This window comes from Gekko japonicus, unplaced genomic scaffold (assembly GCF_001447785.1).
Source record: "Gekko japonicus isolate JY-2015 unplaced genomic scaffold, Gekko_japonicus_V1.1 scaffold290, whole genome shotgun sequence".
Taxonomy (NCBI): Eukaryota; Metazoa; Chordata; class Lepidosauria; order Squamata; family Gekkonidae; genus Gekko; species Gekko japonicus.
The window spans coordinates 1,095,464-1,111,027 of NW_015163613.1; the positions used below are offsets into that span (position 1 = coordinate 1,095,464).

The following is a 15,564-nucleotide window of genomic DNA, read 5'->3' on the forward strand; positions in this document are numbered from 1 at the left end:
TCCTGCAGGATTAAGGTAATCCAACGATGACCCCCCCCCAATCCATTTCCCTCTCTTAGAGGCAAAATTTTCCCTCCGTTTTTCTTTCCCTTTTATGACTGAGCCACTCTAGTTGTCTGTTTTCTTCTTTCCTGAAGAATTCTGGCTGTCCGACTCTGTCAAAGTATAATATTTTGGCTGTCTGCTCAGTCCAGGATCCTGAGGGAAGGAAAGGGAGCCCCCTTTAATTTATATGACTTAAAGGGCACTCAAGAAGTTTTTATGTTCCAAATTTAACAAAATATTTTATTCAACATAGAGGGGAAAAGTCAGGTGGGATCAGGGTAAAATTTCTGAGGTAACTCAATATAGATAACTCTGAGATAAAATCAGTACATGTACAGACTTTAGTTCTTCTATTTCAGGTTGAGAGTTCCTTGAGCTATTGTGTTGACAGACTTTTGTTCCAGAGTTTTCCCAAACACTCCTGTATACTTTCTTTGAGTATTCTCTCTTTTGGTTTCCAGAAGGCTGGTGCACTCTTTCTCTCTTTCCAGTACCCAACCCCCTTCTCTCTCAGCACCACCTACCTCACAGGGTGTCTGTTGTGGGGAGGGGAATGGAAAGGAGATTTTAAGCTGCTCTGAGATTCCTTCGAATAGTGAAGGGTGGGGTATAAATCAAATATCTTCTCCTAGGCACACTTACTTAACATGTTTGAAAACTATAATATACACACAATACTTTTAGGTACATATGTAAAGCATTTTCAATGCACACTTTAAAATAAATCAGCCAATTTTTAAGAGGAAAACAACACAAAAAGCAACAGGCTTATAAGTCATTTTTGTGCAACTAGATTCGCACTTGGAAAAAAGCAAGATAACAGGTAGCTTTTTCTTCCATTTTACCCAAGAAGTTGAGAAAAGAACAGGACACGGCATTCAACAGATTAGAGTTTTCACATAGTTTCTTTAAACCCTGACCTTAAATTTCTTTTCTTAACAATTCGCTTCATCTAATCTAGCTCATGCAAGCAGTCTTGTGCTATTCAATTTCTGGCATGTACTTGCTCCCTTCTTTAGAGCTGCTCTGTACAACAGATGATGAGGGAGGAGAACAAAATCAAAGACAAGTTCAATGGCTCCTCATTATAAAAGAAACAGAAGGGAAACAGTGAGAGAATAAGTCACTTTTCACATTACAGGGCATGTTCTCAAAAGTCAAGGCAGTAGATAACATTACGCTAAGCTTCAATTCACACCACAAAACTTACCTTCTGATGTAATGCCTATGCAACTGATCTTGCTATCCCCACAACTCTTGTTAATATCTTCTCAGGTGAATATTATACTAGATGAGAAGCAATGAGAGTAAAATATATTCCTATGCTTGCTTGCTTCTTGGATAGCAGAGGAGACTCAGAGATTTCCTGTCTTATTCAGTTGCATGAGGATATTAGAGAGAAGCTTGAATTACGCTGCATTGTGAATGAGATGATCTGTGCGAGAAGTATGTGTGGGTGTTGGTACTTCATGAGTGGACATGTAACATCCTTTCACATTCAAATATGTATGACCTTAGGCACACAGTTTTGGTCATATACAATCATGGAAGTACAGTAATTCTGGATGTGTCCTCACCAACTCACTGTATGTGTCAAGGGAAAATTGCTATTTGAAGAATTTGTATTTGAACATTATCCTATTTTCGTGTATGGTTTGAACATAAGTGTGAGGTCTGCAAAGACAATCAACTTTGTGCTAATTTCTTGTCTTCGTCTTAAGGTTGAAATAGGATGCATGAGTATTAGTGAATCTGCTCAGATAGCCTCATGGCAAAGGATGAGAATGGAAGAAATGCTGTGTGTTCTGTTCCCCTCAGGGTCATAGAGAAAGAGATGGCCAATCACTTTCTGAAGTTATTGACAGCTTTGGTGAACTGTATAACAGAGCCACCTTGAATCAGCCATTACTTTAAGATAAAACTGGAATTTCATATTCTGTAATCTAAAAAACAAAGGGTATTTCATTTTAGCCTGATGAGCAAACAAGATTGGCTAAAACTGTGAAAGGCACATCATACTGCTTTATATACTTGTGTGTGTTGCACAGGGGAGAAGCTGATAGTTAATGTAAGACAAGCCACCTCGGAAATTCTTGCTTTTGTTCTTTTTATTGTTATTATTTAATGTAATTTCTACCCCTCATAATTTTGAGAAGATACTTGCAAGAAGATTTGCAGTCTAGAGAAGGCTTAGAAAACAGAGTTAGGCAAAATATTTGTAGAATATTAAAATGTCAGTACTCTAAATAGCTATAGCTATGATTCCTAATCTCCATCCTCCACTATCCACATAATCTCCTTCCTTCCTCCCCAACATTTTGACTGTTGTTTTTATCTTCTGTACTTATTTTAGGCTTTGGTTTTAACTTACTTTATGATGTATTTGTGTGTCAGTTTTATTTATTTATTTATTTATTTCTTCACATTTATAGCCCGCCCTTCCCAGAGGTAGGCTCAGGGCGGGTAACAACACTTCATTTATGATTTATAAAAAATACAATAAAATTCAAATTTAAATCATCATCATAAATATTAAAATGGTGGTCACAGCTGATAGCAAAGACATTTTCTGGTTGTGGGAGGTTCCCTGGCCATAGCCAGTAGTTGTTAACAGAGTGACAAACACCTCAGGGAGGCCATATATGGACATCCACTGCCTCAGTCACTGCCTCCATCTTGCAGGCCCTGTGGAATTGAAGTAAATCCCGCAGGGCCCTGATCTCAGTGGGGAGCATGTTCCACCAGGCAGGGGCCAGGGCAGAAAAGGCTAGGGACTATCAGGAGGTGTTGATCCATAAAGTGTAGTGCTCTTCGGGGCATATACGGGAAGAGGCGTATAATGGCTTTTAAGATAATATTTTAATTTATATGTTTTATTTGTTAGCCATATTGATGGCTTTATGGAAGTAGAAAGACGGGGTAAAAATCTTGTTAATAATAATAATCTCTCTTTTTCCTATTGTCTTACTCTCACAAAATATCCATATCTTTTAAATGTGACTCCTAGCAAAACATATTATGTACATTTACTTAATCTGCATAAATGTCCTACATGTATACCTTTTAGGCATAAAAATATCCTAAAATATCATTTGTCAATATTTACAAGATTACAACATTTTCTGTTGTCAAGAAGCCATAACAGTCCTGAGTGCCACTGACTGAAACAACAATAAGATTTTATTGCAGCTATTTCCCATGTCACAACCAACCAAGCAAAACAATATTCTAAAAGATAACATTGACCTGTACACAGCATTCACCAGTCTATCTCCTTCGGCAGTAGGTAGCTTAGGCCTAATATAGATGAATATCTAACAGTAGTACCCTATGCACTAAAGTTAAGGGGTGTAACGTGGCCTAGAATGGCACTATTTATTTATTTCGATTTCTTAACTGCCCTTCCCCGCTTACATGTGGGTCAGGGCGGTTTACAACAACATAAATTCCCTCTGTCCCAGTTAAAACTACAAAATTCAATATTAAAACATTCAGCATAAATATTTAAACACTTTAAACAAGATGGCATATCTGGCATTCAGATTTTCATGAGGGGGGAGGGGAGGGTGACATCGATGGCCTCAACCGAAGGCCTGGTGGAACATCTCTGCCTTGCATGCCCTGCAGAACTTTAATAGACCAGAGCAGGCACGGATGTCATTTAGCAGAGAGTTCCACCAGGCTGGGGCCAAGGCTGAGAAAACCCTGGCCCTGGTCGAGGCCAGCCAAATATCTTTGGGGCCGGGAATCACCAGGAGATTCTTATCTGCTGATCTCAATGCCTTTTGGGGGACATAGCAGGAGAGGTGGTCCCAAAGATACGTAGGTCCATGACCGTTAAGGGCTTTAAGGGTAAGCACCAAAACCTTGAATCTGATTCAGTGGTCTACTGGCAGCCAGTGCAGCTCATGCAGCACTGGATGGATATGTGCCCTCCGTGGAGTCCCTGTAACGACTCACGCAGCTGCATTTTGTACCAGTTGGAGCTTCCGGGTCAGTCTCAAGGGTAGTCCTACATAAAGCGAGTTACAATAATCCAACCTGGAGGTAACCGCTGTATGGATTACAGTGGAAAGGTCAGGGCGAGACAGGTAAGGGGCCATCTGCCTAACTTGGTGCAGTTGGAAAAATGCCCACCATACAACATTGGCGATCTGGGCCTCCCTAGACAGAGTGGGGTCCAAGATCATAAGAACATAAGAACATAAGAGATGCCAATGTTGGATCAGGCCAAAGGCCCATCCAGTCCAACACTCTGTATCACACAGTGGCCAGAAATACCAGTGTCAGCAGGAGGTCCACCAGTGGGGCCAGGACATTAGAAGCCTTCTAAGATCACCCCCAGGCTCCTGATGGTAGGTGCCAGTGTCAAAGGCACCCCATCAAGGGCTGGCTCCCCAATCCTGAATCACCCCCCCCCAGCCACAGAACCTCCATCTTAGCTGGATTCAGCTTCAACCGGCTTTGCTTCAACCATCCCACCACGGCCTCCAACCCCTTGGCTAGATTTGTTGGGGCAGACTCTGGGCAGCCGCCCATCAACAGGTATAGCTGGGTGTTATCAGCATATTGGTGACACCCAAGCCTGAAACTCTGAGCCAGCTGGGCGAGGGGGCGCATATAGATATTAAATAACATTGGGGAGAGAATTGCCCCCTGAGGCACCCCACATATTAGTGGGTGTCTAATTGACATCTCTCCTCCTATCACCACCCTCTGTCCCTGATCATGGATAAACGAGACCAGCCACTTCAAAACTGTCCTGCGAACTCCTACATCGGCGAGGCGGTGGATCAAAAGATCACAATCGACCACGTCAAGTGCTGCCATAAGATCTAATAGTATCAGCAGCGCTGACCCGCCAGTCCAGCTGCCTACAGGGGTTGTCTGTGAGGGCAACTAATGCCGTCTCCATCCCATGGTCAGGGCGGAAACCAGATTGGAATGGGTCCATTGCCGATATTTCATCCAGGAAACTCTGGAGCTGATCGGCAACTGCTCTTTCAATTACCTTACCCAGAAATGAGAAATTCAAGACTGGGCGGAAATTAGCTGGATCAGTCAGATCTAGAGCTGGCTTTTTCAAGACTGGAACAACCACAGCCTCCTTCAATCCCTCTGGGTAAACCCCTGAATCAAGGGACAGATTAATAATGTCCACCAGGGGACCCTGTATAATCTTCGCCGCCAGCCTTCACCAGCTACGAAGGGCAGGTGTCTAGGAGGCACGTGGCTGGCCTAACAGCACCCAGGATCCTGTTGACATCAGCTTAAGAAACTGAATCCAAAGACAGCCACGGGGCTTCCAGTTAATTCATTGTATCAATGGTGGCTGTGAGGTCGCAGCGGAGAGACAAGATTTTTTCCACAAAAAAGCTCGCAAAAGCTTCAGACCTATGAGCCAATTTCTTTACATTTTGATTCCTCTCAGTGAGGGAAGTTAGTGTTCCGATCACCCTAAACAATTGCGCTGAGCGTGAGCTTGCGGATGCAATGGTGGCCGTGAAAAACTCCCTCGCAGCCTTCACCGCCATCTCATAGGCCTTCATAAATGTCATATGCATATTATAAATGCATATTATATGCATATTATAAATGCATATTATATGCATATTATAAATGCATATGCATATTATAAATTCATATTATCCATCTGCAATGCATTGCTTTCAGTGAAATGGGTATACAGATACATATCCCCATGGACATTTTGGCAAAACTAGAGCTGGCCATAGATATTGATGAATAACATTGGTATGTGCAAGACAGAATAAAAAGCATCTGATCAGAGTTTTACATAAATTCTGCCTTCTAAAATATCATCTCAACAATGACCAAACAAATGCCTCAGGGAAGTTAATAAGCAAGACTTCTAAAACTGTGCTATTGTGATATCAGATGTTTTTCAACAACGTAGATAAATACTCTGCAAAAGTATTAGGTTATTTATCTTTAATTAGAAGGATTGTTTTATTAAATTTTCACATGCACTTATTTTTACTTTTCAGTAAATTTTATCCATCCTCATATCAGCTCTACAATTCAGAATAAAGCGAATTTATACACTCATAGTTAGCAAATGCATACATATTAACAGATATATAATAAATTGAAACTACAAATTTCTGGGAGCGTAATTGCTAACATTCTTCAGCACTGAAGGTTTTAACAGATTGCCATGGAGCATAGTGCAATATTTGGCAATGATTTTACAATGCAAACTAATGCCCTTTGGGAACCATCTGAGGCTATCACTTCCACACAGAAAGCATTTATCCTCAAAAGCATAATGGCAAGGGAATTCATCCATTGTATCATCTGGCAATTATGACACCATACATTTTACAGTATACTGATATTCTCACATTCAAAACCCACATTTGGTTTCAGTCCTGGAAAATCTATTTATGTTCAGTCTGATTTAAATGGATAGTATGGAATGTCTTTCAAATATAAATTTACAAAAGAACTGTAAACATAGCTGCTAAAGACCTGATACTAAATTAGATCTATTCAGATGTACCCTGGAGTGATGCACGGCTGCCAGATAAAGCCCTGAATGCATATGCAATGTGAGCAAGATAGAGAATTATAGACATACAACAGATATGACCAGAATCACATTTTCTCACAGACAAAAGTGGACCAGCTATTTACAATTTTGCTTATTTTTGAAATCATTCCTTCAACTTTTATGAAAAAATAATGAATATTCCATAACCATTTCCATATTTCTGAAGCTCATCTCACTCCGATTCCTGAACTTACTGGAATTCCATATATCAAAAGACACTCCATAATAACTACTACTAACTGCAGCAAGAATGGTTTATTACAGATGGTACATCCTTCAGACTTTTTAACACTGCAAAATCAACATGTGTTTTACTTCATTCACCTGTAAAATGACCCAAAGAGCAAAATGTTTAAATCCTGTATGATGCAACCATCATTCTCATAAATTAATAAACAACTATATATATACAACACATCACTTCCTCTGAATTCAGATCTACTAGAACCTATAATTTATATTATTTTTATACACACACACACATTGTAAACCTAGCTTTTATACAAAATAGATTACCATGAAGATATCCCCCAAAGCAGTAATTCTCACAGTTCTCCCTTTCCCTGTCAATGCAGCGAATAGCTGAAGGAAGAGGAAAATGTGAACTCCTAAGGAGGCAATGGAAGACTTCATGATCTCTTTGTCAGGATTCAAATTTCATGCTTAACAGGGATCTTTCAGGTAAAAAAAACAACTGTTCCCTCCTGAACCACTGACAATAATTTTTCTTGGACAAAATCTAGTTTGAGCATATAGAATTATTATACAGGTACAGTGGAAAGATAATCAATGCTCAGTTTTATACATAATGAGATTCCAGACCTTATTCTTTCACAAACAGAATGAAATCTACTGCATATCACTTTCAGTGCAGTCAACACAGCAAACCCTAAATACTGTGCAGCCAGTACTAAGGCAATACAAAGCCAAAGTATATTTATAGTTTGAAAAAATAATACAGCAATGTATGATAGTTACCTTAGTTTTTCAGTGTTCTACCACTACAATGTCTGAATATTGTGTCATACATTAAAGACTATGAGGAATTATTCTAAAGCCAAATACATATTATTGGTATTTGGTTAGCCTAGGGTTCCTAAGTGAGATTTGATAGATAGATAGATAGATAGATAGATAGATAGATAGATAGATAGATAGATAGATAGATAGATAGATAGATAGATAGATAGATATTTTATGATGTTATTCATTATATAACTGTGGACAGAGAGTCGCCATTTTGTATTGCAGTTTTTTATATTAAAATAATTTTAAAAAGACTATGAGGAATTTCAGACAGCCCATATATTCCGGTACAGGAACAGTTCCCTAACAGTTTCTGGTCTGACATTTCTGACAGAACCATTTTAGTAACGGTTCCCTACCGGAATATATTTTCACTTTCAGACAGAAATGCTTCTGTCCCAATTCAGGAAACGTGGCTGAAGTGTTTTACCTGTAAACTGCTTCCAAGCAGTCTTCAATTTCTTGTACCGTTTCTGAAGCACGATTTCCCGCCCTTTTTCACCTGCGCTGGCGATCTCTGTCTTATTTTTTGAACGTTCATTTTAGAGCACTATAGTGCTATAAAGCAACAGCAAAACAGCACTATAGCAACTCCACTGGAATGCCTGGACTCCACTGGGATACATGAGATGGCTACATCTGCCACTTGGAAACAAGTACCCCATTGGATACAGCCTTCAAACGGGAGATCAGGGCATCAGTGATTGGTGAGATAGATGTTGCTAACCCTTCCATGCCCAAAGATGAGTCAGGGGAAGGTGATGGGTTGTCAGGTTGCCACCTGGAAACAAGTACCTCATTGGATACAGGCTTCAAGCGGGAGAGCAGGGCATCACTGATTGGTGAAACAGATGTTGCTAACCCAGCCTGATGTGCACCCATCCATGCCAAGAGGCGATTGGCTGGGAAGTGACTGGCACAGAGCTGGGTCATGTATAAAGGGCAGGGAGGCAAGCCCCTTATCTTCGTGGGTTGAAGTTGGTGAGTGGTAGGCTTGTATGGTTACAGTGGTTTTGTATGACTGTGTGAGAGGTTCTGATCTATTAGTCATGGTCTGCATAACTACCTTGTTGCAACTGATCCTGGAGGTGTTGCAAATGATCAGCAGCACAGCAGCTTTGAGTGAGGTGCTTACGCACTTCCTTCATCTCTCAAGGAGGAGAAGGAGGAGGAGGAGGAGGAAGGAGAACTGACATGCCTGTCTTGAGCCATGCACCCTCCAGGTACAATCGGAGGTCATCTATCAGGGCATGGGCACCTGTCATTGCTGCCCATACAGTCCCACGACGCTGGTGGGTAAAAATCACTGATGCCCTGATCTCCTGCTTGAAGGCTGTATTCAATGGGGTACTTGTTTCCAGGTGGCAGATGTAGCCATCTCATGTATCCCAGTGGAGTCCAGGCATTCCAATGGGGTTGCTATAGTGCGGTTTGGTGTTGCATTATAGTGCTATAGCGCTCAAAAATGAACATTCAAAAAAAGAAAGAAGACAGAGATCGCCCGCGTGGGCGAAAAAGGACGGGTAAAAGCGGTGCAGTCTGAAATGCCAAACCGCTTCAGAGACAGCTCTTCACCGGTAGGGGAAAGGCTTGTGTGAAATGCCAGCCCTGTACTGATTTACTCCAAGACGGATCAATAATGGCTTAAAACTGGCTTAAAAAGGGTAATGTGAAATTCCCCTATGTGACCCATCAGTCTGTAATTTGGCATGAAGAATTTACCTTGAGATGTAAGGGGGAAAAACCCTCACAGAAAGTGGCTGAATGGTAGACATTTTTTTTAATTTTGCCTTCATTTTGAAAGTGCTGAAATTCTACAACCACTTCTCATGCACACAAAACTTATCTTACTTTTACTTGCATCATCAGCCGTGGCCTTATTTTCATCTCTCAATGACTGGTACAGCTCTTGCAACTACAATTTCCCTTGGTCTTTTAGCCCTAATTCACTTCAGATTGTGATGCATGCAACTATGAATATGGAGTCACTTCTGTGTAAATGTTTAATAGGAATTTCAGGATATGTTAAAATTAACAGTACAAAATACTCATTTGATGAAATAGATATCATAGCAATGGCAGTCCTGGAAGAAAAGTTAAGCAGCACAGGAAAGCATAACTCCATGGAACCTTTTATAAAACAGCATAAAGTGCCAGACTTTACATTTGTCATGCTCACACAGAGCAGAAGTTCAAGTGGCAGCTTTAATTTCCATGAGGTCTACAGCATCAGTGCAATTGTGAATACATTCACATAAACAAAAGGTAATTTTTATTTTAGAATAAAATATGATATTCTTCATACCAGAGGCCAAAATGGTACAACAGTTAGAGTGTTGGACTAGGATCTGGGAGACCTAGGTTGGAATTCCCACTCTGCTACAGAAGCTTGCTGGGGACCTTGGTGCAGCCTGATCTACCTCACAGGATTGTAGAGTGGATAAAACGGAAATGAGAAGAACAATGGAACCTGCTTTGAACCCCCCTTGGGGAGAAACGTGGGGTATAAATGAAGTAAATAAAATAGAATAAATAAAATACCACATATTCCTCCCCCCTCTATATAAAGCAAACTGTGTTGTCGATGACTCACTTTTGACACATTGCACCTTGGAAGTTGTAGTTCTCAGCTGCCTTACTGCAATCATAGCAAAGGGAATTAGAACTACAACTCCAAATTTGGAAGTCCCAAGAGGCCGTGGGGCATTAGCAGGGTAAGTAATCAGCCAATGTTGAAGGGGAAGCAGCTTTGGAATTGAAGGGGGGGGGGGAAAAATCCTGAATGCATCTCCAGCAGAGAGGCTGGAGGTCAGTTCAGTATGCATGCCCACGAAAGCTTATACCTAGAATTAAACTTTGTTGGTCTTAAAGGTGCCGCTGAACTCAAACTTTGTTCTGGAAATCAGTTAAGTGCTGTCTTGCAGCAAGCCCCTGGCTCCAGAGCTCTGTGCCAACCTCTGGGGATTTCTGCAGCATTGGGAAAAGGGAGAAGAGCTGCAGATGGTGGTGCTGAGCAAAGGAGGGAGCATTTATTTGCTTTCAAAATTAGGGAGGGGGAAAAATCCACTCCCTGCCCCCCTGCAAGCCCCTTTGTGGCACCTACAAAACAGAAATAGGTGAGCTTTGTAAAGACAGCAAGGGTGGGGAGGAGTGGATGCCAAGGGTTTGGGGGGAAGATAGCAAGAGTGGGGGGAGTGAATGCCAATAGGGAGGGGATAGGAAGACAACAAGGATTGGGGGGGGATTGAATGCCAAGGGTTTTTTGGGGGGGAGAAGACAGCCAGGGTGGGGTGGGTGGGAAGATAGCCAGAAGGAGTGAATGCCAAGGGTTCGGGGGTGGGTGGGAAGACAGCTAGGGTTATGGGTGGAGAAGCCTGGGGCACTCGCCCAGAGCCTCTTTCAAGAGCTTGTATTTATTCCCACAACAGGCCTTATTCCTAGTAATTAATAACTCACTTACACAATGACCTTTTAAAGGAACAGACAAATTCATGAAGAATTAAAGGAATCTTGATGTTCAAAGACAAAATCTAGAAGCCGGAGATAAACCTAAGGCAATTACCATTACCTGTTTATAAACTTCCAAATTATTCTTAACTGGCTGTTGTTGAAAACAAAATAATAGACTAAATGGATCATGATGTGATCTAGGAAAGTAGTTCTTAAAACCTGTCCCCAATATCTGAGTATCTCAAGGGACATTCAGTGTAGAAAGAAAAATCCTCATTATGTCATCAGCAGTACAACCTTGACCATCAACTTACTAGGGAACTGAGTAAATATGCTTAGAACTGCACTATAAATGATAGGGATGTACAACATTAAACAAGATTAAACTAAAATGATCCATTTACCATTTATATATTACTATAAACATGTAAACATTTTCCAAGACATGGAATACTGGCAAAGGGTGACCTGTGCATCCATCTGTGCTTACAGAACGTGTGTTCCAGTCCTGGCCATACTGTTGATCATCTGTGCCCAAGACTGACACTGGAGCATGTTAACATATTAATTTTTCTTTTAAAAATCAGTAGCAGAACTGATAATATGTAAGAATATGTATGTGGGCTAGATGGGATTGCAAGCTTGATAATGTTTAAACAATAAAGATTCTGATGAAATATAGTATAAGCAAAACTCTAGAAACAGAGATTAAACATAGCTTCTCTTAATCTTTACTGCTGAATTTATTAAACTGATATTCTAAGACAGCAATCCTAAACATATCTACCCAGAGTCCTACTCAAGTCTATTTAATGGGGCTTGCTCCCAAGAAAGTTTTCTTAAGCCTGCACTGTAATTTATTAGATATCCAATATTCCAACAATATAGCACATATAAATTAATGCACCCATTCTCATAGAAATCCAACCTCCAAACGCTATTTAGCCTTAAACTTCCAATTACAAATGATTATGCTTACTTACTTCAGAGAAAGTCTCATTAAACTCAATTACACTGGCACAGGATTGGGCTACAAAGCTACACAGTCGTTATTTCTTCTAAACACTTTTCAGTCTGGCACAGTGTGCTCATGCCAGTTCAGACTTGTGTTCTTTTACAGATTTGATGTGGTCACTAAAGCTGTATGAAGCTAGTGAGAATTCATTCAGAGTTGAAAACAGAATGTCATCATATACATATGACACTCAGCTTTACGTTTCGTTAACTAAGAATACAGGAGCAACTATGATCGAGTGGAGGAGTTTAAGCAGGCTGAAGTTGAACCAAAGTAACAGAGAAGTGGTATGGAATTTCTAGGCTTTGAATGAAGTTGCCATGGCTGTAAATAAGTGTGTCTGAACTATCCCTATTTGAACAGGTTCCAACATTAAGACTGTTCCTAGGTTTGTCCTGCTTTTGGATAACTTTGCCAGAAAGCTCTTTATCATTTTAATTCAGCTCTTTGGAGGGAACATCAGAAGTCTAATCTATGTTTTTATAACCCCTAGAATTTACTATTATAATGTATTCATTAAGGAGGTGCCTTTAAAGAAAATTTGGAAACTGAACTAGTAAAGAATGCCACTGTCTACCTCCCACTGAATGCCAGTTGAATATGCTTAAGCCTCCCAATGCTGGAGCAATGACACTGACTACCAACTTGCTTCCAGGCACAATTAAAAGTGCTTGTGCTTATCTTTCACAGCCTTGGACCCACAGAGACCACCTCTGTAAGTATCAACCCCCATGCTGCTTACACTTCACATATCAGGCCCTACTCCATGTTCAGGCCCTACTCACAGCAAAGGACGAACATCTATTGCTTAGAAGCACAGCCTTTACCACAGTTGTCCTGAGGATTGCGGGAGAAGTATTCTATTCATTTTAATTTATGGCACTACATTTTTAGAGAACTGCTTTAAAATTGATTTTCTATGTTTGTCCAATAACTTTGAACAAAGAAATAAATGGCATCTAAAATATCTTATATTTTTAAAAAAACGAAGCCAGCACATTTTCCAAGAAAAGTTACAGCTGATAGCAGGATTTCACTCTATACGTCACTACTTTAGTATTTTTCTTCCTCTGATAGTGGTACGCAACATACTTTCATTTGTAGATCATACATCCCAGTGCCTGGGAAATCATTAAGAAGTACATAATTAATGCCTTGTATGGTTCATCTTTAAGGCAACTGTAAATGGGCAGAAGATTTTGCTGCTAGTAAAATCTATTAAAATGTCAATTCTAGACATCCTTTCTAAAGATGCCATTACATTCTGATGTGACTAAGAAAGAGATCTCATGACGGGCTATGTGGCTAGAAGGAAACTTGACTTAGTAAGCAGGAGTCGGCAAGGATAGGAAGCAGAGCTAGCATTCCCACCAGGCAAGCTTTTACTTTTTTCTATGTAAGTGAATGGCTGTCATCTGCTTCTATGGAGAAATAACACACTGCCCTTAGGCACAATGTCCTGAGAGCAAAACCTGAGCAGCAGCTGGTATAGTCGTTTGGTGACAGGAACCATCTGCCATTACTACAGGGTGATTATGGGAGGAGGGCAAAGCATGCCCTCACTTATAACCATCAGAAAGTGCAAAAGGGACACAGTGGCAAGCACACACTTGCTGACTGGGTAGCAGCCCCAGAGCACACTGCTGATGGGCACCACTGCTTCCCAAGGCTTACCTGTTAGGGATGTTCACACACACACACACACACAAAGATCATACTCCAGCATCTGCTGGCAGTTCTTCCCAAGGAGCCACCACCATGCACTTTTACAGACAGGCACCTCCCAGGGGAGCTTCCCATAAAAGTCTTTCCCTCCCTTCGCACACAGCACCTGTGATAAGTAAGCATTTTAATAAGCAAATATTTATAAAAGGAAATAAGTGGTTAGGACTGTGTGCCTGTTTTTACAAAATACTAGCAATAACAGTATGAATATGTATATTCAGATGACAGATCACTGACCCTGGACAATAATTCACCACTGTAAACCATTAACACTGTAGCTTCATTTACTGCACCCATTAAGTGCACTAAATAAAATTACAGTGGGGTCTAGGCAGGCAACCAAAGTAACATTACAAGCCTACTCCAATTCTTTCTTCAAATAGAAGATATTTTCCCCCTTACAATTTATAGAACAACTCATTATCTGTCTGGTAAATTTAAGCATTCCAAAATATACAGAGCAGGCTTTTTTTTTAAGCAGCAAACACTTCAACCATCTGTGCAGTATATACAGCAACACACAGCAAAGAAAAAAACTGTACAGAAAGAAGGTTACTTTCCATCCTCTCATAACTGCACGGCTGGCAATATGAACTCAGTAAGTACGGAAGGAGCAGGAGTATGTTATATTTTTAAGTTCACAGGAATTCCTTCTCAGCCAGCAGAATGTTTGTGGACTGGGAAGAAAGAAGAAAGGTAAACGAACAGGAATGAACCGAGATGCAGCTAGCTGGTGCCGGCAGCCTATCCACTCGGTACTGTCACCCTCTCCGAACGAGTGCCATAAATAAACACGCCTGCGCCGGCGGCTCGGTCGAAGCGCGCAGCTCCTTCTTTCCAGCGACAACAGCCAGGGCCGCCTCTCCTTGGCCCAAAGGCGCTCTTCCTTCTCCCTCCTTCCCTCCCTGCCCGCTTCGCTGGGGCCGGTGAGTGTCAGCGCCCCCGCCTCACTCACCGGGTGGAGGTGCCCTTCCTCACATCGCACATCATGCACTTGAAGGCCTCGGCGCTGTTCCGGAAGGTGCACACGCTGCAGTCCCAGTAGCCCTCGTCGGAGGACGGTTTCGGCTGCCGCTTCGGCCTACCCAAAAGGGGGCGGGGGGAGGGGGAGCGAGAAAGAAGGAGGTTTGAGAGACAAAACAAGACATCGCCGCGGTGGCTTTATTCTCTCTCTCCCCCCCCCCCCCTTTCCCCAGCCGCTTTCCCCACCACCCGGGCCTTCCACTGTGAGTCGGCCCCGCCTCACCTCACCTTGTGGGGCTCTTCTTGTCTCCCATGCCGGCTCCAGACGCCTCTCCAGCCCGGCACGGCCCTTTGTGTATTTGTCAATAAGGAGGAGCGAGAGCGGAGGAGAGGCGGGGGCGGGGGCTGGCGAGAGCGGAGGGACCCGGCGAGAAAGGGAGGGAGGAGGAGGAGGAGCCGCCGCCGCTGTTGCTGCGAAGAGCCACGGCTGGCTGCAGCTAACAGCTGCCGGGGGAACTCCTGCTGCCGCCCCCGCTTCCCTCCTTCGCCCCCCTTCCTTCTCCCTCACGTGTCTCCCCGTCGCCAACCAGCAGCCGCCCGCAGACAGGCCAAGGCCGCGGCACCCCAGACGGCGGTGGCGGCGGCCGCTGCAACCCCAGAGCAGGTTTTCCCTCCTGCGGCGGAGGCTGGAAGAGTGGGGGAAGGATGAGGAGAGCTGCGGCGGCGGCAGCAGGAGACTGGGAGAGGCGTTCAAGGGAAAAGGGCC

At 42.3% G+C, this 15,564-nt stretch overlaps 1 protein-coding gene across 1 annotated transcript in view; it reads right to left on the reverse strand.

The window, feature by feature from the left end:
- Nucleotides 1-15,321, reverse strand: part of YAF2 (YY1 associated factor 2) — a gene marked incomplete at its 3' end in the record, with an annotated part of 77,906 nt that extends 62,585 nt beyond the window's left edge. The window contains exons 1-2 of the mRNA XM_015407354.1: nucleotides 15,087-15,321; nucleotides 14,791-14,916 (exon numbers count right to left, since the gene is read on the reverse strand). Coding sequence (XP_015262840.1) covers nucleotides 14,791-14,916; nucleotides 15,087-15,112 — 152 coding nt within the window. The remainder of the gene's footprint in view (nucleotides 1-14,790; nucleotides 14,917-15,086) is intronic.
- Nucleotides 15,322-15,564: the final 243 nt, after the last annotated feature.